The sequence below is a fragment of the Nannospalax galili genome, unplaced genomic scaffold (assembly GCF_000622305.1).
Source record: "Nannospalax galili isolate Female #2095 unplaced genomic scaffold, S.galili_v1.0 scaffold591, whole genome shotgun sequence".
Taxonomy (NCBI): Eukaryota; Metazoa; Chordata; class Mammalia; order Rodentia; family Spalacidae; genus Nannospalax; species Nannospalax galili.
The window spans coordinates 2018881-2046667 of record NW_008330926.1 but is presented as its reverse complement, the minus strand read 5'-3'; the positions used below and the strand labels follow the sequence as shown (position 1 = coordinate 2046667).

The following is a 27787-nucleotide window of genomic DNA, read 5'->3' as shown; positions in this document are numbered from 1 at the left end:
GTGGGGAAAGGGGAACGCTCATTCACTGCTGGTGGGCTTGCAAACTTGTGCAACCCCTATGACAAGCAGTGTGGAGAATTCTTTAAAATACTAAAAATGAACCTACCATATGACCCGGTAATACCACTCCTTGGCATATACCCAAAAGACTCATCCTATTGCAGAGACACTTGTACAACCATGTTTGTTGCTGCTCTTTTCACAATAGCTAAGAGATGGAGGCAACCTAAGTGGCCCTCAACTGACAGGTGGCTAACAACCATGTGGTACATTTACACAATGGAGTTCTACTCAGCATCAGTAAAGAAAGATGAAATAATGAAATTTGCAGATAAATGGATGGAACTAGACTGTTATACTAAGTGAAGTAACACACACTGCAAAAAACAAAAAACATATATTCTCCCTCATTTGTGGATCTGAGGACCAAATCCTTATAACTGAGTACATATCCTGATGTAACTGCAGGAACCAGGAAAATGGAAAGGAAGCAGGGGGTAAAGGGAAAGAAGGAACCCGAGAGAGACGAATAGTAGGCGACAGGGGTTACTAAGGGAGAAATGGGTAAAATGGGGGCAGTTAAAGGGGAGGGGAAGAAGGAAGGCTATACAAGGAACTATGGGAATAAAGGGGAATGAGGAACTCAAGAGAGGTGGGACATTAGCAGACAAAAATTATCAAGGGAGAAAGGGGGAAATTGGGGACACTTTAAATGGGGAGGGCAGGGAGGGAGGATAAGACAGGGAGAGAAAGAGGTGATAAAAAGTGCCTCGCTACTATAAAAAAACCAGAGGGAATCATATTAGTCCAAAAACCTACTGAAAAATTACACATGCAATATCTCTACATGAGTCCATGTGTATAGCTGAAGGCTACATAACAAGAAACAGTGCCAGAGAGGAGAAACCTTCCTTTGAGCTGTTGGCCAGAGTAGTCCAAGAGACTACAAAATTACACGGGCTATTGCCACAGTCCTTGATTTCCTCCCAGAACTTGATGGTAAGACCCCATTGCTGAAGACAGGACATACTTTGGACACAGGATTTGGAGCAACGGGGCTGGAGCTGACCTGGAAGCCACCTCCCCTGAAGGCTAGCTCTCATAGCTTTGGAGAGCACTGGGCAAGCTGGTGAGAGAGAACATCAATCCATGATCTGACCCCAGCTTCAAGGCCTAAAAACCACATCAATGACCAGCACAGCAAACAACATTGGTGCAGTACTGGCACTTTTATCTTGGGGGTAATCAACAACTACCTAATTGAACTTAAATCCCACTCAATGGAAGGAAACTCATGTGTGGTACTGTAAATATAGCCAAATACACATAGCTGGAGCAGTCATAGGTCTTAGAGAAAACCCCAAGGCTATCACATCCCTAGACAAACGTAATTTCTTACTCTGTGGAAATTTTGGATCGTTAAATCTATAGACAAATGTCCCAGTCAGCACCGTCAAAGAAGCGTCTGTGTCTTTCTTCCTTTTTCTTTCCTTTTCTTTCTTTCCTTTGGGTTTTTTTTTTTTTTTGGTCTTTTTGAAACAGGGCCTCCCTGTAGCCCCAGCTGGAACTCACTATATAGACCAGGCTGGCCTTGAACTCACGGAGATCTACCTACCTCTGCCTCCCAAGTGCTGGGATTACAGGCATGTGCCACCATGTCCAGCTAAGAAGCTTCTTTTTCAAGAAACAGAGATAATTACAGAGTTCCACAACTGATCACACACAGAGATTGTCTGTGAATTCCCCAAGCCTAAGTGGCTCATCTAGAATGCAACTTCTGCACCTAAAGCTCAGGGAACACAGAACAAGGGATGAAGAGAACACTAATGCATCTTACAATTCTCATCAATGAAGCTCCCTCATGCAACAGAGGACCAGGACCTCAAAATGTCACAAATGGCCAAAACACAGAGAATACGAGTCTGCAGAGTGTGGGTCCTTGGACAGGACTCCTATATTAAAAGTCACCCACCCAGGGCTCAGGGATCATTTTGGAAGAGGGGGGCAGAAGGATTGTAAGAGCCAGGGAAGAGGTGCATGACCAAATGGAAATAGTCCTACAGGCTCCTTGGACTCATGCAAACCTACAGCAATGGTGTCAGCATACACAAAACCCATGCGAACTCAAGCAGACAAAAACCCAGCACAGAACTTTGGAAATGAACAACAGGGCCCAATCTTAGTCGAAGAATTATTGGCAGCTAATTACTGCTGGGAGAGAAAGAGCTGATCTTCTTACAGGGAAGAACTCCAGATAGGCTGACTAGATCCCAGTTGATGAATTTACACTGAGGGACATCTGGGGACACTAACTTTACATGATAGGCCTTAACACAAATGATAGAATGTATGAACTCCGGTGGGGAGGGGGGTGGAAGCTACGGGAAAGTGCCAAGGGGAAGAAGGTATAAAGATGATTCTCTGTATTAAATACACAAAAATTCAATAAAAATTTCATTAAAACATGTCATTTATGGGGCTGGAGAGATGGCTCAGTGGTTAAGAACACTGGCTGTTCTTGCAGAAGACCCAGGTTTGAATCCCAGCACCCACATGGTAGCTAACAGCTGTCCATAACTCCAGTTCCAGGGGCTCTGACAGCCTCCCATGGGCATTGCATGACATGGGTGCACTTACTTACATGCAGGCAATACACGCATACACATAAAAAATAATAAATAAAATATTTTAAGATGTCATTTACTTCAGATGTGTCTCTGTTTATTCTTTGACTAGTTGACCTATCTATTGAAGGTAGTGGGGTATTGAAGTCACCTACTATTGCTGAGTTGAGGTTAATCTGTGTTTCATAGTCCTGGAGTACTGTTTTTATGAAATTGGGTGCACCAGAGTTTGGTGCATCTATGTTCATGATTGTAATATCTTTTTGAGCAGTTGTTCCTTTGATTAGAATGAAGTGACCTTCTTCATTGATGTTCTTATGATTAGTTTTAATTTGAAGTCTATTTTGTCAGATGTTATAATTGCAACACCTGCTTGCTTCTTAGGGTCATTTTCTTGGAATATTTTTTCCATCCTTTCACTCTAAGGTAGTGTCTATCCTTGAAGGTGAGATGAGTTTCTTGAAGACAACAAAATCTGGGTTTTCTCTGTTGATCCATTCTGTTAGCCTGTGTTTATTGGCAGAAGAGTTGAAGCCATTGATATTTAGTGTTATTATCGAAAGATGTGTATTGGATGCTATCATTTTAACTTCCTTGTGTTTGTGACCCTATTTTATGTTTCTGTTATATCTTTGTTTTCTTTCTGTAGCCTGTTGGGTATACTCATTCCTATTCTTTGTATTGCTTTGGGTATTCTCTTTAGGGCTGGTTTGGTGGACATGAATCCTTTCAGCCTATTCATGTCATGGAAAATTTTCCATTTCCCTTCAACTATGATAGTTTTTCTGGGTAAAGTATTTGGGGTGGGCATTCATGGTCATTTAGAACTAGGAATACTTTGGTCCAGGCTCTTCTAGCTTTCATAGTTTGCATTGAAAAGTCACGTGTAATTCTGATGGGTTTTCTTTTATATGTAATTTTTTGTTTTTCTCTAGCAGCTTTTAGTACCCTCTCTTTCTTCTGTACATTTAATGTTTTTACTATGATATTTCATGGCAAGTTTCTGTTTTGGTCATGTCTAATTGGTGCTCTGTGTTCCTCTTGAATCTGTATAGTAAAGTATTTCCTTAATGTGGGGAAGTTTTCTTCTATAATCCCGTTGAAGATCTAGTCAATGCCATTGGCCTGAGGTTCTTCTCCTTCCTGTATGCCTATGACGTGTAGATTGGGTCTTTTCATGTTGTCCCACATTTCCTGTGTATTCCATTCCTGTGGGGTTTTTTGGTTGGTTTTGTTGTTGTTGTTGTTTACATAGTCTTTGCTTAAGGAGTCCAGATCTTCAACTTTGTCATCCAGTCTTGATATTCTGTCTTCCATTACATTTATTCTGCTTGTGAAACTTCTCTTGTTGTTTCCAATTGGCTTTTTGAGTTTTCAATTCCATGTTCATTTCAGTTTGACTTTTTAGTATTTCTGTTTCCTTTGTGAAATCACTTTTCAAGTGATTGTTTTTGCTATTTCATTACGCTGTGTATTTGTACATTCTTTGGCTTCCATCACAAGTTTATGCCTGTCTTCTTTGAGTTGTTTGTGTTTTAAGTTCTCTGATCACATTTATGATCTTTTAAATTTTTCGTCCTGCAGTTCCTCAGGGTGGTTCTCATTATAGTATGCCTCTGAAGGACTGGTGGGTTTTGTTGGGGACATAGTCTCCTGTTTTGTCATATTTGTGCTTTTATGCTGCTGTTTAGGCGTACGGATGTTCTTTGTTGGTTATGTGTCTGGTAAGAACTTCTATTCTGCCTTTGTTTAAATGAATTTTGGTTTTGTTTAAATTGTTAATGTAGCTTGGTTACTTTTTGCTCAGGCATGAAAAATAAATTGCTGTGTGTTTCAGGTTCTTACAGGGTAGTGGACTGTTCTGGGTAGTTGGTGGGACAGGGTAGTAGGTAGGCTAGTCAGGCTAGTAGGAGGGCTGTGCTGTGTCAGACAGATCAGGAGGAGCCAGTGGAATCGATGCTAGGGGGCTTAGCTTGTCTGGGTTAGGAAGCTAGTGCAAGGATCTGAGGCAGAGGAATTGGAGTGGGCCTGGGTCCAAGGCCAGCAGGGGACAGGATGGGGGTGGAGTAGATTGGAAATGTTGAGGCTGCAGAGGATTCCTCCCATTATTTTTAAAACCACATCTTATATTTTAGCATTTCTAAGATTCTCTATAACTGTCAGGAGTACTGTTGACTAGAATCTAAGGGGTGAGTCTTATGAGATTTTGTGATCTTTTTCTCTATCAAAAAGGAAATGTTATCAGCACCACTATCATTTACCTGGCTATGTGCTGTATGCTTTTGTTGCCTGACTACATGCCAAGGTCTCCTGAAGTTCACCACAACTGCTCTGATTCCCCAAGGTCACATCAAGTTTGTCAAACCCAGAGGAATTAGTGACAGCTGTTCTGTACATGCACACAATATCTCCCTATTCTTGGACAATTTAGGACCTGGGTCTAATGCTGGGATGAAAGAAGAAAAACAATTGGCTTTGCATGGAATTGATGAACCCTTTTTATCAGATGAGTTTCAATGTTTGGAAGATCAGATTAATAATCTGAGGCTATCATGGATCAATACTTTCATGATTTTCTAATTTGTTTTGCAATCTGTACTCTTAATTTTATTTCAAATTGTACAGCACCGACTGAACAAATAGGCGCTAACCCAATTACATTCTATGACAGTAACCTTGAGTTCAGTGTAACTTCCTACCATATTACTTGCAGAATGAAGGTTGTGTATCTAAAATAGTTTTGAATGTGTCTTGGAACTCGTCTTTGCAGTCTGAAATGCTACTCCTTGTTGGTGTGGCTGTTTGGTAGTTTTTGAATTCTGCTATGGCTTGGACACTAGAGTGAATATGGCTGATCCTTCATGTGTTCATCCAAGGAGGTCGTGCTTTTAAATGTATTTTTGGGACTTTTATGCATTGCATTTGATATTCACTTCTCTCCCCAACTCTGCCAAGATCTGCCTACCCTGCTTTACCCACCCAACCTTGTATCTTTCTTTTTGTAAGCTTGAGTCCAATTTGTGCTGCCCATGTGCTCTTAGATGTGTGTCCATCCATTGAAACACGGTCAATCTACCAGTGCCATGCTCTTAATGAATATTAACTCTCCCTCTCTCAGAAGATACCAACTTACCAATAGTTCCTCAGCTAAGAGTGGGACATGCCCATGCCCACTCCATGCTGGGATTTTGCCTGGCTTGAGCTTACATAGGTCTTGTACTTGCTGTCACAACTCCTGGGAGTTCATGTGTACAAATGCCCTGTTATATCTGGAAATTTTTGCTTCACTGTAAGTCATCTACCACCTCTGGCTCTTAAAAATCTTTCTACTTTTTCTTCCTTGATGATTCCTGAGCCTTGGGTGGCAGGGATGTGATATAGATGTGTCATTTAGACCTGAGCACTCCCCAGTCTCTACAACTTGACCAGGAGTGGATCTCTGTTAATCACCATCTTCTGCAAAAATAAGTTTCTCTGAGGGCTGAGAGATGCACTAATCTATGGCTTAAATACTGCCATTAGGAGTTGGTTTATGCCTATTTGGCTGAATAATAACAGTAGGTGCTTCCCTAGGGCCTATAACCTGTGTAGTCACAGGTTCTTGGCCATGATAATAGTGCCAGGTAGGGGCTAGAAGGACAGAGTAGAAGGAATATAGGGAGGGCTAAATAACACTAAAGACCTGTTAAAGTCATATAGAAATATACTGTAAAAGTTTCCTAAAATATATACATCTACATAGAAAGTTTAAATTCAGTTATCCTGTAATGGGATGACAATGACCCTACTAGACACAACAAGCAATAAAAGCCCAGTTCCAGGAATGGATTAACTTTTTTGGATTTGTTGGCCAATGAGGTCCTATGGACCCTTGAACATTACAGTGAATGTTGTCATTACTCTTGTTTACCCTCCAGAACTTAACAGTAAGACCCTACTTCTAAAGATGCCACTTACTTGAGTTATAGAACATGGAGAAATAAATCTAGTACTGACCTGGCTAGTTTATCCTTACTGACTAGCTTTCATAGTGATGGAAGGTGCTACTGGAGGAAAAATGTAATCAATCTTATCCAGTTGTGAACTCTGTGAGCTACAATAACGACTAGCCTGGCAACATAGGACCAACCATTTGTGCAATAGTGGCATGAATGCCATGGTAGTAACCAACCACTTTCTGAGTGCACTTAGGACCTACTGCACATTATGGAGATCATACTTTTAAAAATCGATCAACATTGTTGGAATAAATGTAAGAATAACTTCAACTATTAGAGTTCTCTAGCTTTTAAAGCTATGACTGGTGTTGGACTAAAATTTGATATGGACCTTAAAATTGCTAGAGAGCACAAGTTGCCAAGATTTGTCTAGTTTCTATGTTGGATAGATTAAGGGTATGCAATGAACACAAAGATCTGGTTTAATGAGCAAGAAAGAAGTCATGGGACATATGTAGCTGATCTGTTATCTTCCAGAACTATCTGTCCTCTGTGTGGGAGTTGCTCACCAGTATCTCTTCCCCTCATGGTGGAAGGTGTAATCTATTAGTTCAGGTGACCAAACATGGTTATCTAATTCAGTGTAGCTAGTACATGTAGCCTTAACTTATGTGACTTTGGGTCTGGTTCTGAACTACAGGAAAGTGTGGTGAGTGGTTTCTCAGAAACAGCAACCTGAGTTCTGAATTGCCACAGTGCCTCTTCAGGCTTTCTTCCATAGCTTTCCTCCCTACATATTGCTGCTGGTCCCATGTCTGAAGTTCTATACTGGTATGTAGAACTGTAAGCGATTAAGGTTTCCAGGTGTCTCCTGATAGTATGGCATTAACACCAACAGGATCAGAGTCCCTTCCATGACAGGGAACAGCCCTGTTCCAGACGGCTACCATTCAAGTGGGACTGTACACATTTGGACTTCAACTAGTTTGAATTGCATTTGGAAATGGATTTGACATTTGTGGGGCAGTGGAATCTGTATGGATCTGTTATCTGTAGCAAGAACCTAAGCATCTCTTGTCTATTCTGGGACTTCAGGACCATTGTGTGCCATCTGACACACATCTGACAATCTTAACAATTTTAATTGCTTGGTCTAACCAGAGGGTCCTGGGCACTCAGCATCTACTTTTCAGGTGCTTTATTGAGAACCGGTAATAGTGTCTCTTTCCCACATTATGTAGAAATCAACTCATCTTTGAGAAATAAATCCATAGCAGTCTAAACAAGGGATCATTTGAAGGAAATACCTTTTTTGAACTCTTGGAGACATTAGTCTCCTTGGAGAGAATGTCAGATAGGGTAGGATAAACTGGGGTAGAAGTTATACTTTAGTACCTTTCTGTTACTGAAGGCTGGGTACCAGATGAGAGAGGCAGGATACCTGAATTACTGTTTGGAAGACTCTTCCCTGATATCCTCCTACAAGAAGGGGTAAATGCTGAAGGTCAAGATGGACCTCTGAGAGCCAGGCCTAGAGGACATCTGAAGGAAAAGTGAGTTTTAGAAACCTACATGTGTATTTGTAACACTAAGGGTAGTTTCTTGGCTTGCTCAACAAATGAGAATAAAGTTCTTCCTGGATTCTGAGCCTCGTGGTCTGTGGGAAGAAGAGTGATGAACAGACAGGTCTAAGGCATACACTAAAAAGCAAGTAGTTCGAGAATGAGAAGGAAATTCTATATCATTTGAGGGAGATCCTTTGAAAATACAAGACTCTGGGATACAATATCTATATGGGAAAAGTAGGCAAGAAAAGTTCCAGAGCTTAATGCAGGTGTAACACTAGTGAAAACAGATGGCAGACTCAGGGACAGGAAGAGGCTCAGACTGATTCCAGAATGTTTCTCAGTCAAAGGCCACATATTCGGTGTTGCTCCCGTGATGGTGCCTTTCTGCTTGTTGTGTATTACAAAACTTGATGCTTCGTGTGTGCCCTTGCTCATCTCTATTCCTCCACCCAGATCTGTTTGATCTTTGAGTTCTCTTCCTTTCAGACTGAGAAGACAAGTTGATGATTTCTGTTCAAAACCTGAATGACTCTTGCTGTAATTATTGTCCATCATATCAACGTGGCCTCCCGAGGTAGTTATTACTTCAACTGTTAGTCTTTTCTCATCTGAAAACTCTTCTGAAGCTTTGCTCTCTGGGTTGCTGTCTCCTATTTCCTCAAGTAGGACTGCCATTTGGCTTCCTGTGGTATTTCAGGAATCTCTCCATGCTCCATACCCATAGGCCTTGAACTCACTGAGATACACCTGCCTCTGCCTCCAAGTGCTGGGACTAAAGGCATGTGCCACCACGCCTGGCCATAAAGTATCTTGTGTTCGAATTTCAGCTTTATTTTAAAAAATCTATTGACTTATTGGTGACTTCCTCCCTTCCTTTTTTTCTTATGGAGACAGGGTCTCAAGTATCCCAAACCATCTTTGAATTCTATATGTAGCTAAAGTTGACCTTGAACTTCTGATTCTTCTGTTTCTACCTCCCCCGTTCTGGGATTATAAACCTGTACGGCTACATCTGGTTTACGCAGTACTGGGATCTAACCCAGGGAACTGCATGTGCTAGACAAGCATTCTGCCAACACAGCTACGTCCACAGCCCCTTAAGCATTTTTTTAGCATTCTCACTATGTAGTTCAGGGTAGATTCAAACTCATGATCCTCCTCCCTCAGCTCCTGAGTGCTAGATTCCTGACACCATACCTAACCATTTAAAGCCCATTTCCTTACCTAAAAATGGTAGTTTCTTTAGGATTCAATGAGACAGTGCGCAGTAAGAACCTCAGCGAAGGGTAAGTGGTGAGAGGGCTTGATAAAGGTAACTCACCTTTTCCTATTGTCATTTATCTTACTATCCTTTCTGAGAGAAACTTCTTTGAGTTCTTCCAGTTCTCACAATTAAATTATACAAAGCTATTCACGGGATCAGTGACTTGTGCTTGGGTGAGACCCAGACTGGATTCCATGTGGGCTACAGCAAGGAAATGATCTTTTTTTTCTGTAGAGCTCAGAGGCCAACAAGGAAACTGAACTTGGTCCAGTTTCATCAGTTTGTCCAGTTTATTAAGGGAACTTGGTGAACCGACCTAGACACAAACCATACAAACAAAACTCACATGCCAAGAGTACTGCTGAGGAGCCCGAGGATCCACATCAGAACGATCTGATGAATAACACTCAGTAAATGTTTGGGTAAGAATTAGCATTGCTTACTTCTTACAAGGAGAGTGCAGGGATGAGCAGCTTCTATATGTTTTCACATCTATTGCCCCATCTTTCCAAATCTGTGCTCTGTACTTCCTCATCAGCTGTTTCTACAACCAAATGCTTTTGGCCATCACTGCCCATCCGTCTTTTTCCCATGTTCTGAGAAGTGGACAATATAGATCACCATGGAGAAGAGCCATGTGTCATCTCTCACAGGCTGAATTCACTTACTCCTACGGTCCTTGAAGTCAGACATCTCCAAGCTGTTTGTGACCCAAATTCAGATCTGAAACATGCCAGGGAAATCAGAGAGCTGGTTTGGGACAAGTCTGGCTCTAATGCTTCTCCTTTATGTGATTCCATTTTTTAAAAAGTTAGAGGTGATGCTGGGCATGGTGTTGCACGCCTTTAGGCCTGGCACTCAGGAGGCAGAGGCAGGTGAATCTCTGTGAGTTCAAAGCCAGCCTGGTCTACACAGTAAGTTCTAGGCCAGCTGGGGCTGCAGGGAGACCCTGTCTCAAAAAGACCAAAAAGGGGCTGGAGAGATGGCTTAGTGATTAAGAACACTGAATGTTCTTGCAGAAGACCCGGGTTTGAATCCCAGCACCCACATGGCAGCTAACAACTGTCCATAACTCCAGTTCCAGGGGATCCGACAGCCTCTTTTGACCTCCGTGGGCAGTGAGCAACACAGGTACACTTACCTACATTCAGACAATTCAGACAATACACGCATACACATAAAGTAAAAATAATAAATAAAATATATTTTTTAAAAAAGCCGGGCGTGTCGTGCACACCTTTAGTCCCAGCACTCAGGAGGCAGAGGCAGGCGGATCTCTGTGAGTTCAAGGCCAGCCTGGTCTACATAGTGAGTTCCAGGACAGCTGGGCTACAGGGAGACCCTGTCTCAAAAAGACCAAAAAATAAAAATAAAAATTAGAGGTGATAGTCAATGAAATAATACCAAATTCTTGGTGCATTGTAATGTGTGGCACATAAAACAATGATAATGTAAACCAAGTTATTCTTTCATTCCTCTGAGTATCCAGCCCTGTGAGCTCTCAGGAGCTGCTATATCATGGTAACTTCTGATCTTATCTCAAGCAGTTGTACCAGTAATGGGAACTGAACACCTGTTTATTAACATAACCATCAGATTTTAGTGGCTATAAAATATACACATATGGGCTGGAGAGATGGCTCAGCGGTTAAGAGCACTGACTGCTCTTGCAGAGGACCTGGATTCGATTCCCAGCACCCACGTGGCAGCTACAAATCACTCTTAATTTCAGTTCTAGGGGAATCTGAAGCTCTCTTCTGACCTCCGCAGTACTGCCCAACACGGGTGCACTCACATACATGCAGGCGATACACTCATACACATAAAATAAAGATAATAAAATAAATATTTTTAAGAAATACATACATGTATGTTTTAGGTCAGGCAAAACAATATATTTCCTCTTTGGGTTTGTTGTGATAATTTTTTATTTGGAAAAACTCATGTAATTCATATATTTTGTCTCGCTGTTTAATTTATTATCCTCAGGAAATTAAACATTGTATGAATGTTCTAAATTTTTAATGCTTTTTTATTTATTACTTTTATTTTACGTGTATGTGTGTATTGCCTGCATGTGTGTTAAGTGCACGTGTGTCGTGCATTGTCACAGAGGTCAGATCCCCTGGAACTAGTGTTACAGATGACTGTTAGCCACCTTGTGGGTGCTGGGAATCAAACCTGGGTCCTCTGCAAGAGCAGTCAGTACTCTTAACCGCTGAGCCATCTCTCCAGCCCCAGAACATTCTCAATTTTTAAGTTTTAGGGGTTGTGTATGGTGTCAACAAATGACAACATTCCTTTGGGATGCAAGACAATTAAATATATTAATATCACATGACTTAATATAAAAATATAATAACATATACTGTATAAACTTTAGATTCTAACCACTGAAATTTTCCCTCTGGAGAGTGTTTTGCCTACTTCCAAAAGATAGCTTTGAGATTTACTAGGCATAGGGCCAGTGTCCAAACTGGAATTAATACTCTTACTTATATATCAGTCATCACTGAACTACTGCTCAAGAGTTTTCTAGAACTGCACAGTAAAGAAAGAGAAAACATCCAAGATCAATGAACTTCCTTCCTTCCCTCTCCTCCCTCTCCTCTCTCTCTCTCTCTCTCTCTCTCTCTCTCTCTCTCTCTCTCTCTCCCCCTCCCTCCTTTCTTGTCTTTTTGGAGACAGGGTTTCACTGTGCAGCCCCTGACTAACCTGGAACTTACTATGTAGATCAGCTGGCCTTGAACTTAGAGATCCTTCTTCAACCTCCAGTACTAGAATTAAAGGGATGTGCCACCATTCTTGAGTGAATTCTTAATGACCAACTACTGTGTGCTATAACAATGGTCACAAGGCAAAAATAAGAAAATCTTTTTTTTTTTGCATAAAAATCTTTTATAGTTTGGTCAAATACAAGGACATAAACAGGTGATTCAAACAGTAAGTGCTACGGCAGAGCTATGCACAGAGCCCAGGGAGTATGGAGGAGGAGTTAGAATTGTCTTTCCTGAGTTTTAATTCAACACCATTCTGAATAGCATTAACTTTTCAATATATTCAAGACAAAACTCAAACTCTGTCCCATGTAGATAACTATAGCAAATGATTCTAATTGCCTCTAGAATCTGTTCTGTAATAGCCTGACTCTGCCCTCACTCAGGTGGGATGACTCAGTGGTGGGATAATTGATATAAAGATCTAACCACTAAGGATCATGGGAGTAAAAGTCAAGTGGAAGCCCTTGGAAATTTCTAACATTACCAGAATTGTAAAGATAAGCAGTGCCATGTCCCCATGGAACTTCAGAGATTAGCTCCACCATCAAAGATCTGAGAACAAGGAGTAGTGGCACCTATCACATCCCATTCAGTTTATCTGTTTGGACTGTTCAGAAGAAGATGGATGAATCGTGAAGAACAATTTTATTATTGTAAGTTTCAATACATGAGTCCAATTGAAGCTGCTATCTAAGTATGGTCTTACTTCTTGAATATACCAAGAGCCATTGGTAACTTTGTATACTACCGTTGGTTACAGATGGAATATAAGTTGCCTCTAGGATCCTAAAAGTGGTACAGAACCTGACTAGCATGTGAGAGACCCTAGTTTTTATCTCTGCTACCCCTAAATTGACTCCATAGCAATTTGCAAGAACCACCAGTGACAGCTAGCTATTCTATGGCATCAGTCAAAATTATGACAGCTCTCCTACTTTTAGCCATAATGGGATCTACAGAGATTGTGAGTTTTGAAAGTCCTCATAAAGCCACACTGGTCCACCATGGCTTTTGATAGCATTGTATTTTTCTGATCTGATCCTGGATAAGAAGTAGCAAGTATCTTGAGGTAAGTTATTAAGACACATGAGAATCACAGGCGATAACCCCCACAAAGTCCACGGAGCCCATTACCTGGGTGAAGTTTCTGAGCATTACATAATATGGGATTTCTCAAGGCTCTTCCCAAGAGATAAGTTGTGTGCCTTGCAAACAGACTCTACCACTAAAGAAGAGGCACCAGGCTAGCCTTTGGGGATTTTTTTAATGGATACTATAGATGAAACCTTTAAACACTATTCAAGCAGTCAACCACTGAGCTACACCCCTAATCCTCCCTTGGGATTCTAGAGGCAACATATATTTTGTTATCCTACTTAGACACCACTTACAAGTAATTTGTAAAGCTGCCAGTTCTGAGGGCAGTTGGAGAAGGGTAACCTGGAGTATAAGCTGCTCTTCTCTGGCACCCAGCAGATCCAATGGGACTTGGATCATCTATCCACATAAAATGTTCCATGAAGTGTCTGGCAAGCAAATATTGTAATGTTGGGCTCAGGGTTCTGCAGCAAATCTTTCCTTTTTCTGCAGAGAGCCTCTCCTTTCTGGAAACAGCTCTGCCTTGATTTTGTTCCAAATACCCTACACCACTAAAGTTCACAGACTCATGTGCAGCAGTTCAGGTCCCCAGCGGGTGGTGCAATTTGGGGAGGTAACAGATGTGACTTCCAACCTTTGATCTTCCATCTCCTGAGTGAGAAGACTACAACATGCATCACCATGCCTGTTTCTGTGATGCTCAGGATTGAACCCAGGACTTCAGATGTAGCCAGCAAGCACTCTACCAGCTGTGCTTCATTAAGCTAGGAGTTGCTTGCTTTCTCTCATACATGGTGGCACACACCTTTAATTCCAGCACTCAGGAGGCAGAGGCAGGTGGGTCTCTGAGATTGAGGCCAGCCTGGTCTATACTGTGAGTTCCAGGCCAGCTGGAGCTGCAGGAGACCCTGTTTAAAAAATAATAAAATAATAAAACATTTTTTTTAAAGTGAGGGGCTAGAGAGATGGCTCAGCAGTTAAGAGCACTGACTGCTCTTGCAGAGGACCCGGGTTCAATTCCCAGCACCCACATGGCAGCTAACAACCTCTGTAACTCCAGTTCCAGGGGATCCAACACCCTCTTCTGACCTCCACAGATATTGCACCACACAGTGCACTTGCATACATGCAGATAATACACTCATATGCATAAAATAAAAATAATAAACTTTTTTTAAAGAGGAGCTGCTGGGTATGGTGGGGCATGCCTTTAATCCCAGCAGTTGGGAGGCAGAGACAGGCAGATCTCTGTAAGTTCGAGGCCAACCTGGTCTACATAGTGAGTTCCAGGCCAGTTGGGGCTATAGGGAGACCCTGCCTCAAAAAGACCTAAAAAAGGGGGGGCGTCTGGAGAGATGGCTCAGCAGTTAAGAGCATTGGCTGCTTTTGCAGAGGACCTGGGTTTGGTTCCCAGCACCCACATGGCAGCTAACAACTGTAACTCTAGTTTCAGGGGATCCAACGCCCTCTTCTGACCTCCAAGGGCATTGCACAAAAAGGGTGCACTTACATGCATGCAGGCAATACACTCATACACATAAAATAAACTCCTTTTTTTGTTTAAAAAAAAATTATTTGGGCCAGGTGTAGTAGTGCACGCCTGTAGTCCCATAGTCCCAGCATTTGGGAGGCAGAGGCAGGCAGATCTCTGTGAGTTCAAGGCCAGCCTGGTCTACATAGTGAGTTCCAGGCCAGCTTGGGCTACAGGGAGACCCTGTCTCAAAACAACAACAATAACAACAACAACAACAACAAAAACAACCAAATAAATAATTTAAGAATAAAATCGAAGGGAAGCTTGAGGACAATTTTATTAAGTTTCAAATGAAAAACCCTCATGGCAGACAAGCTGTAAGCCTCAGTACTTGCCCAGAGGAAGAGAATGGAGGGGAGAAAGAAAAAAAGGCATGCTGTTTAAGCTGACGTGGAGGTCAGACACAGGGCTGATCAGCAGCCACACGGCAGGGATGGGGGCTTTAGAGAAAGAGTAAGAAAATCAAAAATGTCGGGGAAACCCGAAGTGTTAGGGGAAGCATGCTTAGAAAAGAAATAGAGTGCTGGGCATGGTGATGCATGTCTTTAATCCCAACACTTGGGAGGGAGAGGCAGGCAGATATTTGTGAGTTAAAGTTGTGCTCCACCATGCCCAGCCCACATGTATTACTAAATAAAATAACTATGTAGAACATACAAACAAAATAACTACGTAGAATATGACTTTCATGTGACTATGGTTTTTATATCCTCTTAAAATTAGGGAAATCCCAGGGCTGGAGAGATGACTTAGCAGTCAAGAGCACTAACCTCTCTTGCAGAGGACCCAGGTTCAGTTCCCAGCACCCACATGGTGGCTAACAACCATCTGTAACTCCAGTTCTAGGGGATCCAATGCCCTCTTCTGACCTCCTTGGACACTGACCAACAACAGTGCACTTACATACATACAGGCAATACACTCATACACATAAAAAATAAAATAAATATTTTTTAAATTTCAGGTAATCCCTTAAAATCAACCAACATCTGTGGTCTGGTTGGCCTACTCTCTCACCCTCTCCCAGCTGCCAATAGCAATGCCTACAATGTGTTGAATACTTTCTAGGAACCTGCCACTGTCCTGATCATTATGTTTGTGTTTTTAGTGTGGTCTTTTTTCAGAAGAAAAGACAGGTGAATTTTCTCTTAACCCAGCTATCAAGCAGCATGGCTGGGCTTTGGGGAAGAGGTTTCTGAGCCTGTGGAACCAAGCCTCTCCACATTATTGATTTTAGGTAAGATTACAGAGCTTGGAAGAAAATTCCCATTGTATATTTTATGTATTCAAGTGAGGATGCTATTGAATGGCTTCTTGCTTTTATTAAGGTGGGTTCTTGAAGAAAGCCCAGGTGGGTGTGTCTACCCATGGGTTTGAGGAACTATACCCAGCACTGGAGTCCCAGCCAGCAACAAGTATCATATAACAAGACTTTCCAGACAGAGTCTAACTGAATGGTTTATTGCTGGGATGCAGGTGGGTCCCACCCACAGGGAGAGACAGTCTGTAAGAAATGAATTCTTTTGCTAGGGACCAGGTACTGGAGAAGGCAGAGAGTGCCAGGTGACATTCAGCACAGGGATGCTGACAGGTGGGAACAAGTCTCTGAGTTGTTGATGCATACTCAAATTTCATTTAACACATTAATGATAAAACAAACAAATGGACCAAATTGAGGCTTTGAAGAGACAGTGACTTATATAGCCATAAGAAAAAGATTGTTTAAGCTGGGCGTAGTGGTGCATACCTTTAATCCCAGCACTGGGGAGGCAGAGGCAGGTAGATCTCTGTGAGTTCAAGGCCAAATTGGTCTACACAGCAAGTTCCAAGTCAGCCAGGCCTACACAGTAGAAACCCTGACTCAAAAAAAAAAAACAAAAACAAACCAACCACCAAAAAAGAAAAAGAATTGTTTGAAGCTGGAGAGATGGCTCAGTGGTTAAGAGCATTGGCTGCCCTTGCAGAGGACCTGGGTTCCATTCCCAGCACCCACATGGTGGCTCACAATCATCTGTAACTCCAGTTCTAGGAGCTCTGTCACCCTCTTCTGGTCTCTGCAAGCACTGCATGCTATGGATGCACTCATATGGTGGCTTGCCTGCATGTACGCAAGTGCACCACCTGTGTGCAATGCCCATGGAGGCCAGCAGAGGGCACTAGCCCCCCTGCTCCCCTCCCCACAACTGGAGTTACAGATGATTGTGAGCCACCATGTGGGTGCCGGGACCCACCCGAACCCTGGTCCACTGCAAGAGCAGTCAGTGCTCTTAACCACTGAGCCATCTCTCCAGTCCCCAAAATAATAAATTTATTAAAATTTTTAAAATATATATTAAGGTATTTACAGGGCCAATTGGGCAAAAATTGGGTTTAATGGCCCACTTAATACGGCAGTTGAATGACTGTCACAAGCAGATAGTGGGTAACATGATTGTTCATAAGCAAAATTCTGTCATTAAATCCTCCAGGCCCGAGAATGGTTCCTGGAAGTCTTGGCCTTGTCAGGGTGGGGTGAGAACACAATGTCAGAAACCCCCCACCCCACCCCAAGCTATATCTTCCCTTCCACAGCCTCAGGTGCCCCCAAATAAAGGGATCAAACTGAAGAAGAGAAAGCTGAATTCCAACCAGGACTTCCAGGCCCTCCTCAGTGGAAGGAGGCAAAGCCCAAGCCTCCCCATAGAGATTTATCAGAGGCAGAGGTTTCTAGCTGTGCCGTCTTTTCCTTCCCTTCCTCCCTCCCTCCTTGATGCTGTGGCTGGTGAGGATGAGGGCTGTCAAGTGTCTCAGTTTCCCACCTTGGCCTTCTCCTGTCTGAACTCTGATTCTAAATGGTTTTTAAGGCCTCCTGTGGAAGTGTGTCTGCAGGTTCCTTGCGTGGGTCAGGGCAAGAGAACCTCTAAGAAGGCTGTGGGTGGTAGAAGCAGCTCTGTGAGCATCCTCCCATTGGAAGTGAAGAGAACCCTGCCAATCTCACCTACCCCCTGCCTAAGCCCTATACTGCCATCCTGCCAGGCTTTCCAACCATTCAGGCGACAACTATGGTGGTATGCATAGAAGCCTCCGAGGGGAGTTAGGTGTCCGAGGAAGAAGTGGCCCAAACTTCTGGAAGAAGCTAAGTCCAGGAAGAGATGCCAACTCTGGCCTGAGCATCTCACTGGAGTCATCATTCACAGGGTCCTAAGAATACACAGGCATTCTTCCTGCATTGGTCCTTAGAGAGCCCTGAGCATAGTTCTGTGTCTCCGTCCCTGCTAAGATCAGCCCTACCAAGCACAGCTAGAGAAGAGGCAGTCTGAGCCAGGGAACTGGGCGAGGTGCTTTAGACTCTCCCTTTCCCTCCACTTGTTTGCCTTGGGAGGAAGCCAATCAGATGCGCTGGATCAGGCTGTCCTGAACCCCAGAGATTGGGCTAGCTGTCATCTGTCACCATGAGGGACAGTCCTGGGAGGAGGGAAGGGCTTAGGGGCAGAATGGAGGAGACGAAAAAACCAATCAACCCTGAGGTGTGCAGCCAGCTGGGCCCCTTGTTAGGTATACCCAAATGATACTGAGGGGGTGCGGGGAGGGGGAAGAGACTCATCAGATTTGGGGAGCCCAAGAGAGAAGGGTTAGCACAAAAGGCAGGAAGTCGGAGGCTTAACTCAGCTTGTAATTCTGTGTTGGTCCTTAGCTCCTTCTACTGTCCTAGTCATAGTTCTGGGTCTCCACCCTAGGCCTAACTCAGTGTGTAATTCTGGGCAAGTCACAGCCTGTCTCATCTCTTCAGCGTCCTGATGTCCCTGCCCCAGTTCTGAAAGTATGATTCTAAAATCTTGAAGCTACCGAGGTGGGGTTGTTCAGCAGAGAAAATGAAAGCCAGGAAGCAATTTGACCCTCTATCAGCTTGTAAAAGGCTGCTTGGGAGCAGGGCCTTTGCACTGATAGAAACCAAACAGAAATCAAAAGTAATGAGCTTCTAAATTGTTGATGGGTTACCTGTCTACAGTCTGTATACATGTAAGAATGCACTGAGTGCACACCTTAGCTCTGTGCATTCTGTATGTGAATTGTACCAAGGTTTCAAAGAATGGATGTAGACTTTAGCAGGCGACTTCAGCCTGAGTAAATTTCTATTCATGAAATTAAGGGTCTCCTTCTCTACAGAAATTTGTTTAGTTTTATATTTATTTTTACTTTTCATGTGTATGAGCATTATGCCTGCATGTATGTAAGTGTACTCATGTGGTGCAGTGCCCAAGGAGGACAGAAGAGGGTGTCAGATCCCTTGGAACTGGAGTTACAGACAGTTGTTAGGTACTGGGATTCAAAACCAGGACTTCTACAAGAACAGCCAGTACTTTTAACCACGGATCCATCCTCCAGCCCCTTTATTTGTGAAAAGGGTCTCACTCTGTAGCCCAGACTGGCCTCAAACTCATGGCAATCCTCCTGCCTCCATCACCCAAGCGTTGCAATTACAGGTGTGAGCCACTCACTACACTTGGCCTCTTGAGAATCTCTTTAAATTTTTATTACTGTATGTGAGAGAGTACAGGTTATGTTCATGCCGTGATACACGTGTAAAGGTCAGACTGCTTTGGGGAGTTGTTTGTCTCTTTCCACTGTAGGCTCTGGGGATTGAATTTAGGTTATCAGGCTTACACAGCAAGCACTTTTACCTGCTGAGCCATCTCACCAGCCCTGCTCTTGAGAATTTTGAACTGAGATTATCCACCTTTGTTGAAGGAAGAAGGAGAAACTGCAGAATAAAAATGAACTGTGTTTTGGAGAGCTTCCCTAGTCCCTCTTTGCTCAAAAAGTCCCATGTCCTTTCCCAGGGAGAGAAAAGTTTTACCGTGATTTCCAGTGATCTCTAACATCAATCCTAACTTCCTCCTCTGTGCCCCTTGGACCAGGCCGTTCCTCACCATCACAAATGATCTCTTTGGAAGCCTGGAGTTTGAAGTACCAAGGAGGCCCCTTTTCAATGTTCCCCATCCTCTTCTCTTTGGATGTCAGTGTCTGCTCTGAGCTAGTCACCCACCCAGGCACTTTTCCGGTGGTATGTGCCAGCTGTTCCTGCATCCCACATCACCAGCTGTTGACATTTCACTACCATTACCCACGGGATGAAGAAAGGGGCCCTGTTATTCAACAATAGGGGGAAAGACAGAAACAATGGGAAATTGTGTTTCCGAGAGGGTGAGGACAGAGAAGGACAGGACAGACAAGCAGAGGGCTGGACAGAAAAGACCACAATTCTGAAGCATCAGTCCTGAAAGTCTGGTTCCCACCTTGAGGGCCTCCTCCAAAAAGCTATGTATACCTCAGCACAGAGGGCAGCAGAGGTGAGGATTTAGAGAAGGGATGGGCAATTCTGTTTTTCAGATGAGACCCATATGGAAATGCAGAGCTGGAGCCACATTCAAGATTCATCCCCATCCCTATTGGCCCAAACACACTGGCACTCATTGATCAGTCCACCCTCAACCCCCGGTCTAAGAGCAGGAGAAACAACAGAGCTTACTCTTCACTCTTCTTGGAATTCTTCTGGGTTGCCTGCTTTGCTCTACCCTCCTTTGTCCCAAGCCCAGAATCTTGTCCTGGTCCCAGCATATCAATCAAGTGCCTCAGATACAATCACAGGGACAGCTTAGTAATGTGATGGGTGGGCAGGGGTCTCAGTATTTTGGCTTCTTCTTTGAGCACAGAAGTTTTTCAGGAAAGGTATTGGAGGAGCAACTGTGTTGATCAGGTGCTCAAGTCCTGAGGCTTTAAGGTGCTTGGACCTCCCCAGAGCCCCAGCAGCACCTTCGCTGGAACCTCTTCCTTCACCAAGACAAGAAACTGCTAAGCACTACTCCCTTCAACTCTAAGAGGAGACCAGCTCCTTACAGGTAGGTGATGGGCTGCTGGCTACCGTGTCATTTTCTGCAAGGGGCATGAAAATATTATATGTGCACTTGCCTTTTGTGTTTGTTTGGGGTTTGGTGTGTTTCCCCCCCCCCCGGGTTGTTGTTGTTGAAACAGGGTCTCAGTATGAAGCTCTCACTTGGTTGGCCTAGAACTCCACAGGTAGACCAGGCTGACCTCGAACTAACAGAGATCTGCCTGCGTTTGCCTCCCAAGTGCTGGGATTAAAGGCATGTATTACTATACCTAGGCCTGCCACTTATTTTGAAATACAGAGCTGTAGATCAATAACTAAGAGCTTGAGTCTCTCAGATCTGGATTAAAATCCCAGAAAAACCCTCCTTTTACAGCTCTGTGACTACACTGAAGTCTATTATACCTGTGGTTTTTATCATTACCTCACTGGATTGCCAGAGGAATCAACATAAAAGTAGACAGTAAAATGTCTAGATCAGCATCAAGCAGATTAGACTTTAAACATGTCAATGCTAGTTTGCCCCTGAATTGTCAAGTCTCAATCAAACTTTAATTTTTTTAGACAAAATCTTTTTTTAAATATTTTATTATTTTATTTTATGAGTGTATTGTCTGCATGTATGTGAGTACGCCTGTGTCATGCAATGCCGAGGAGATCAGAAGAGGGCTTTGAATTCCCCTGGAACTGGAGTTAAGGAAGGTTTGGAGCCACCATGTGGGTGCTAGGAATCGAACCCAGGTCCTCTGCAGAGCAGTCAGCACTCTTAACCACTGAGTCATCTCTCCAGCCCCAATCTTTTTATATTTTTATTTATTTTTGTGTGTTTATGGGTGGGTATACACGTGCTATGGCCCAAAAGTGGTCAGAGGACAACTTCAACCATATAGGTTCTAGGAATTAAACTCAGGTAGTAGATGGCAAGTACTTTTACCCACTGAGCCATCTTGTCAGCTCCCAAAGATCACTCTTCTTTCAGGCTGTCCCATAAGGACTGATGTCCCAGGCACTTTCACTTTTACTACTAGAAAGTTCTTAATATAAGTAACCTCTGTCTCTCCAGCTGTAAACTGGTTTTTGGAATTCAGCTCTTTAGATTTGTGGTTACTCTCTGGATGCTTCCTTGCCCCATCCCAACGTTCCATCCCTCCTTCCCTTGTTTGTTAGTTCACAATGAAGCACACACAGTTTGGCTTCTACTAGGAGGCAGAAAGTATGTTCAAATCAGAGGCGATAGCTAATGCATCTATAGTACTTACTATATATCAGGCACTAGTTCAAGTGTTTTACATATACATTATTAATTGACCCAATTCTTGTAACTATTAAGTAGAATATGTTAGTTATAACTGTTATCATTGCTGTGACCAAATATGTGACAATTTAAGGGAAGAGACTGAGTTTGGCTCACAGTTTCAGAGAATTTAATCATGGCAAGGAGGGTGTGGCAGAGCACTTCTTACCAGGGTAGAGCCAGAAGGGGAGTGCTGGAGCTTAACCAGTTCTCTCCTTTTTCCTTTTATTCTGTCTAGGGCTCCTACCCCTGGTATGGTGTTGCCCACATTTAGGGTGGGTCTCCTCCTCAGTTAATCCTCTCTGGAAACACTTCACAGACTTACCCAACTCTAAATCCATTTAGGGTTTGATAGTGAAGATTAACCATCATAGATAGAATGCTGCCATCACCCACCTTACCAGGGTACTGAATCTGAGAGGTTAAGGTCCTGATTTAAGGGTCCTGATTTTATACCTAGAAGAGCCTAATCTGCAAAATGGATAAAAGTAGGGCAAGGAGTCATCATCCAATTATGAAAAAGAAAACAAAAACTCAAAGTGATAAGCATAGAAACTGTAAGGACAAGGAAGAGAATCCGTGACTCAAACTGACAATTGCATTTGAAATCGTTTTTATAACTTTATATTATGTGTTGTAATTTCTGGAAAATCTCAGTGACACAGTCTACCTGTACATGTACATCACTTTCAAATTAGTGTACGTGCTGATAAAGTTCTAAGGAAAAAGCTCTCAGTCCAGTACAGTTGATTGTGCTCCACAGTGAGGTAGTGGAACCAGGAAAGGTTTTCCAGGGTGAGGCCCAGAGTGATGCCTGTGAGCTTGTACTTGGACTGTTTGAGGACCTGACAGAAGTCCAGCATGTCTGGAGGCCAGTGCAGAGTGGGCGGTGATAAGTGCCAGCACTGGGTGGGCAACACTGACTTCGCAGGGGAGGCTGAATCCTGGAAACTTGAAGCTGTGTAGTGGGAGCTGGACTTTATCTTCAGCAAGAGCACCACTCTTTTAAGCAGGAGTGTGACAAGGTCATATTTGCTTTGGCTCTGGGGTAGAAAACTGATGTTGGGAGATAAATACTGAGATTCAAATTCCAATGGCAGGCTTGGGAAGCTGTTGGGATGAGGGGATGCTAAGTCAGGACCTGCCAGCTGAGGTGACATGTCATCAGCTACTTGCCCCACAGGAAGTTCATCCTCACCTCTGCCTTTCCCATCCTTGCCTTCAGTATTAAGGTGTGCCCACCATTTGCATCCTGCAGACAGTGCTGGCTGACATCACCATGCCAGGTCGGAACCCCTTCCCTGCACTCTTCGGCTTCCTTCTTCCTTGGGCATTCATGATCTTCCACAAAGCCCTGGGGAACCCGGGTAAGACCCCAATCCAACCCTAAACCTAGGGGAGAGAGGCTTCTGGGATGGAGGACTGAGAAGGGCCGCTGATGAAAATACCCAGGGATAGAGAGTCGGTGAGGAGCAGGCGAGGGTGGTGCCAGTGAGCTTGGGGAAAGCATCTGGGTCTAAATGGGCACCTGGGGCAGTGAGGATCAGAGGGTTCCTGCCACTGTGGCCCCTCTGCTCAGCACCCCATCCGGGTTCCCACTACCTCCTGCCCCCCATCCACGAGGTCATTCACTCTCGTCGTGGGGCCACGGCCACACTGCCCTGCGTCCTGGGCACCTCGCCTCCTAGCTACAAGGTGCGCTGGAGCAAAGTAGAGCCCGGGGAGCTCCGGGAAACGCTGATCCTCATCACCAATGGACTGCACGCCCGGGGCTACGGGCCCCTGGGAGGGCGGGCCAGTATGCGGAGGGGGCATCGGTTGGACGCCTCCCTCATCATCACGAACGTACGCCTGGAGGACGAGGGTCGGTACCGATGCGAGCTCATCAATGGCCTGGAGGACGAGAGCGTGGCGCTCACTCTGCGCCTGGAGGGTGAGACCTTCCGCTCCGCCCCGCTGCTCCCTTAGCTACCCTTAGTGGTCTGCTCCTTCCAGGCCTCCCTGCCCGCGCTCCCTGGCTGCGCCCCGCCGGCCCTGCCCAAGCTTTTCACCCCCAGGTGTGGTGTTTCCGTACCAACCCAGCCGGGGCCGCTACCAGCTCAATTATTTCGAAGCGAAGCAGGCATGCGAGCAGCAGGATGGACGACTAGCCACGTACAGCCAACTATACCAGGGTGAGCGGCGGAGGCCGGCCGGTAGCCCAGGGCTGCCCAGGAGCCCCAGGGAGGTGGCGGGTGAGCTCGGGTGTGGCCTCCACCGGTGACGCCAGTCCTCCTCGCTCCAAACCCCGCCAGCATGGACCGAAGGACTGGACTGGTGCAACGCGGGCTGGCTACTAGAGGGCTCGGTGCGCTACCCAGTGCTCACTGCGCGCACCGCATGCGGTGGTAGAGGGCGGCCGGGCATACGCAGCTACGGGCCCCGCGACCGCAGCCGGGACCGCTTCGACGCCTTCTGTTTCACTTCGGCGTTGGCGGGTGAGAGCACAGGGAGCGGCTGGGCAGGACCAGAAGGCAGGACGCGGGCGGGGCCGGGGTGGGGCCAATGGCCGGGGGCAGGACCCGAGGGTAGGCTTGGACGGAGTCCTGAAGAAGGCGGGGCCCAGTGGCCAGGGCTGTGCCTAAGCCTAAAGGGAGAACGCGGGAGGGGATATGGGCGGGGCCGGGTGAGTCCATCAGTGCCGAGACACAGACCCCGGCCCGCTCACCTCTGCCCTTCCCCGGGTTCTCGCGCTGCTCCTGCCGAAGCTGGGCTATCTATCAGTCTGCCCTTGGCCAGCTGCTTTGGGCGGAGGGTGACCCGCTTCGGTCCGCAGGTCAGGTGTTCTTCGTGCCTGGACAGCTTACGCTATCTGAAGCCCACGCTGCGTGCCGGAGGCGCGGAGCGGTGGTAGCCAAGGTCGGGCATCTCTACGCCGCCTGGAAATTCTCCCGGATGGACCAATGCGACGGAGGCTGGCTGGAGGACGGCAGCGTGCGCTTCCCCATCACCACGCCGCGACCGCGCTGCGGAGGTCTCCCCGATCCCGGCGTGCGCAGCTTCGGCTTCCCCAGACCCCAGCAGGCTGCCTACGGGACCTACTGCTACGCCGCCGAAAAGTAGGGTCCCGCCCTCCCCACACCCGCGCGTGGGGCAAAGCTTGCCAATGGTGGCGGATCTCTCTCTCACCCAGACAGAGGCCCAGACCCACCTTCCCAGACCAGGGCTGCGCGACTCCGACCCGGGCTGGCCCATCGCCACAGAGGTGGCGCTTCCCTACCCCCCGAAGTCCCCCCCAACTTCTCCAGCCCCCCCCGGCCGGAACGCAGACATCTATAGGACAGGGGGTGGGGGCGTCCAGACCTTTAATTGATCAATAAGATTATATGGGGGCCTTCTCCGTCCAATGAGGATGAAGCTTGAAAGACGTGTGAGAAGGTCCGGCCCTGGACCCAGAGTACCAACTGCACTCCTGCAATCTAGCTAGAGTGGTGGCTTTGCTGCCTCTATAGGATAGGCCAGCAAAACAAAGGGTTTGTGATTAGGGGGTGTCAGTAGACAGAGAAAGGGGAGGAAGAGGAAGCACCGCTGGCCCTGCAACTCTAGGGAGAGAACCCCGGCTGTTGCGGAGCCAGGCGCCACGCGGGGGCGCCGCACAACCACCCAGAGTTACTCATTCAAATCTGCTGGAAGCGCTCCAAATTTCCCATTCCTGTCCTTTGGGGGCCTACAGAACAAATAAATATATGATGAGTATAAACATATATTTAAAAAAAATATTCTTATTCAATGCGTAATGAGTGTATTGCCTGCATGTATGTAAGTGCACCCATGTGGTGAATGCCCACGGAGTTCAGAAGAGGGCGTGGGATCCCACGGAACTGGAGTTAGGGACAGTTGTCAGCTGCTGTGTGGGTGCTGGGAATTGAACCCAGGTCCTCTGCAAGAGCAGTCAGTGCTCTTAACCACTGAGCCATCTCTCCATCGCCCCCCCCCCTTTTTTTTTTTTTTTTTTTTTGGTCTTTTTGAGACAGGGTCTCCCTGTAGCCACAACTGGCCTGGATTCACGAGACCAGGGTGGCCTTGAACGCAAAGATCTGCCTGCCTCTGCCTTCTGAGTGAAACCACGTCTGGCCAAGTATAAACATTTTAAAACGTGCTTGTTTTGTGGTGCTGGAGAGATGGCTCAGAGGTAAAAGGCACAGCTCTTCCAGAGGACCCAAGTTAGGGTTCCCACCGTGGGTCAGGTGGCTCACAACCACCTGTAACTCTAGTTCCAAGGGACTCAACACCCTCCTCTGGCCTCTGCATACACAAACCTATACATACAGACACATATGAACACATAAATAAAAATAAAATATTTTTTAATATTTTATTTAATTTTTAAAATTTTTATTATTTTTGTTTTATGCGTATGTGTGTATTGCCTGCATGTAAGTAAGTGCACCCATGTCGTGCAGTGCCCACAGAGGTCAGAAGAGGCTGTCAGATCCCCTGGGACTGGAGTTACAGACAGCTGTCAGCTGCCATGTGGGTGCTGGGATGTGAACCCGGGTCTTCTGCAAGAACAACCAGTGTTCTTAACTGCTGAGCCATCTCTCCAGCCCCCCCCAAAAAATAAAATCTTTTAAAAATGTACTTGTATCCTGTCTGTGTTACAGGACCATTTTCAAGGTTTACTGTTAAAGATAGTAAAGTCGAGCCAGATGTGGTAGCTCACTCCTGTAATTTCACTACTCGGGAGGCTGAGGCAACGACAGATGGAAGTTCAGACCAGCCTAATCTACACAGAAAATTCCAGGGCTATATAGCAAGACCTTGTCTCAAAAAAGTTAGGAAAATCATATGGTTGTTAGACAGGAAAATTAATCCTGCAGAAAGTAGAAACCAACACCAAACATGTGGCCACCAAGGCAAGAAGGGACAGAACCAGTAACATCCTAAGCATATGGCTTAAGGTAAAAGGTGATACGATATATTAGTGACTCAAAAGACAAACTCCCATAGTATTAATTTTGCCATGTGTAGATTTAATATTATTTACATACAGTTACTGAATAGTGCCAATATGTTGTGAGAAATAGGTCTTCAGTGATTTCCTTTTTGTAAACATGGCAGAGTATATTTTCACAGCCCAGATGGTGTGGCCTCCAACCCAGGGAGCTACAAAGAGCAGCCTGGAGCTCCTAGGGTGAAAGCTGGACAGCTCCATACTCAATACTGCAGACACTGGGAGCATCACGGCATTTGTCTCTAAACAAACACTACACTAAGAATACATCTGTTCCTGAATGGTTCACCCAGGTGTGGGAGTCACCTATGGTGAGGTAGTGAGTGAGCAGGGAAGGACTGTGAAGGCCCGGGACACTCTTTATGACACTGTACCTAGGCTACACTAAGTTTATTAAAAACAGCTTCCTTTGGGCTAGCAAGATGACCCAGTGGGTAAAGGCACTCGCTGATGACTGGAGTTTAATACTCAGACCCTACATGATAGAGGGAAAGAACAGACTCCCACAGGTAGTCCTCTGACCTCCACAGAAGTACCATAGTGCACCCACACAAAGAAATGTAATAAATTTAAAATGTTTTCTTTCAATAATAAATTATCCTTAGCTTATTGTAACTTTTTTCTTTTTCGGGGGAGGATACAAGGTCTCACTATGTAGCTCCAACTCTCCAGCTGGACTGGAGCTTGTTTTATAAACCAGACTGGCATCTAACCCATAAAGGTCTGCCTGCCTCTCAAACACTGGGATTAAAGATGTGTGCCACCATGCGAGGAGTAACTTTTTATTTATGTATTTATTTTTTAATATTTTATTATTTTTTTGAT

The 27787-nt window shown here is 45.1% G+C and overlaps 1 protein-coding gene across 8 annotated transcripts in view; it reads left to right on the top strand.

Annotated features, from left to right (window-relative positions):
• Window positions 1-25094, top strand: part of Hapln2 (hyaluronan and proteoglycan link protein 2) — a 37478-nt gene extending 12384 nt beyond the window's left edge. The window contains exons 1-7 of one of the 8 annotated variants that reach the window (XM_008853474.2): window positions 20001-20136; window positions 20586-20685; window positions 23228-23336; window positions 23549-23902; window positions 24027-24143; window positions 24264-24446; window positions 24785-25094. In XM_008853474.2, the coding sequence (XP_008851696.1) occupies window positions 23249-23336; window positions 23549-23902; window positions 24027-24143; window positions 24264-24446; window positions 24785-25071 (1029 nt within the window). In that variant the 5' untranslated portion in view covers window positions 20001-20136; window positions 20586-20685; window positions 23228-23248 and the 3' untranslated portion in view covers window positions 25072-25094. Of the gene's footprint in view, window positions 1-20000; window positions 20137-20172; window positions 20686-23194; window positions 23337-23548; window positions 23903-24026; window positions 24144-24263; window positions 24447-24784 lie in introns of those variants that run through there. The other 7 variants (XM_008853464.2, XM_008853483.2, XM_008853446.2 and 4 more) reach the window with 7 other exon arrangements.
• The last annotated feature ends 2693 nt before the right edge of the window (window positions 25095-27787 follow it).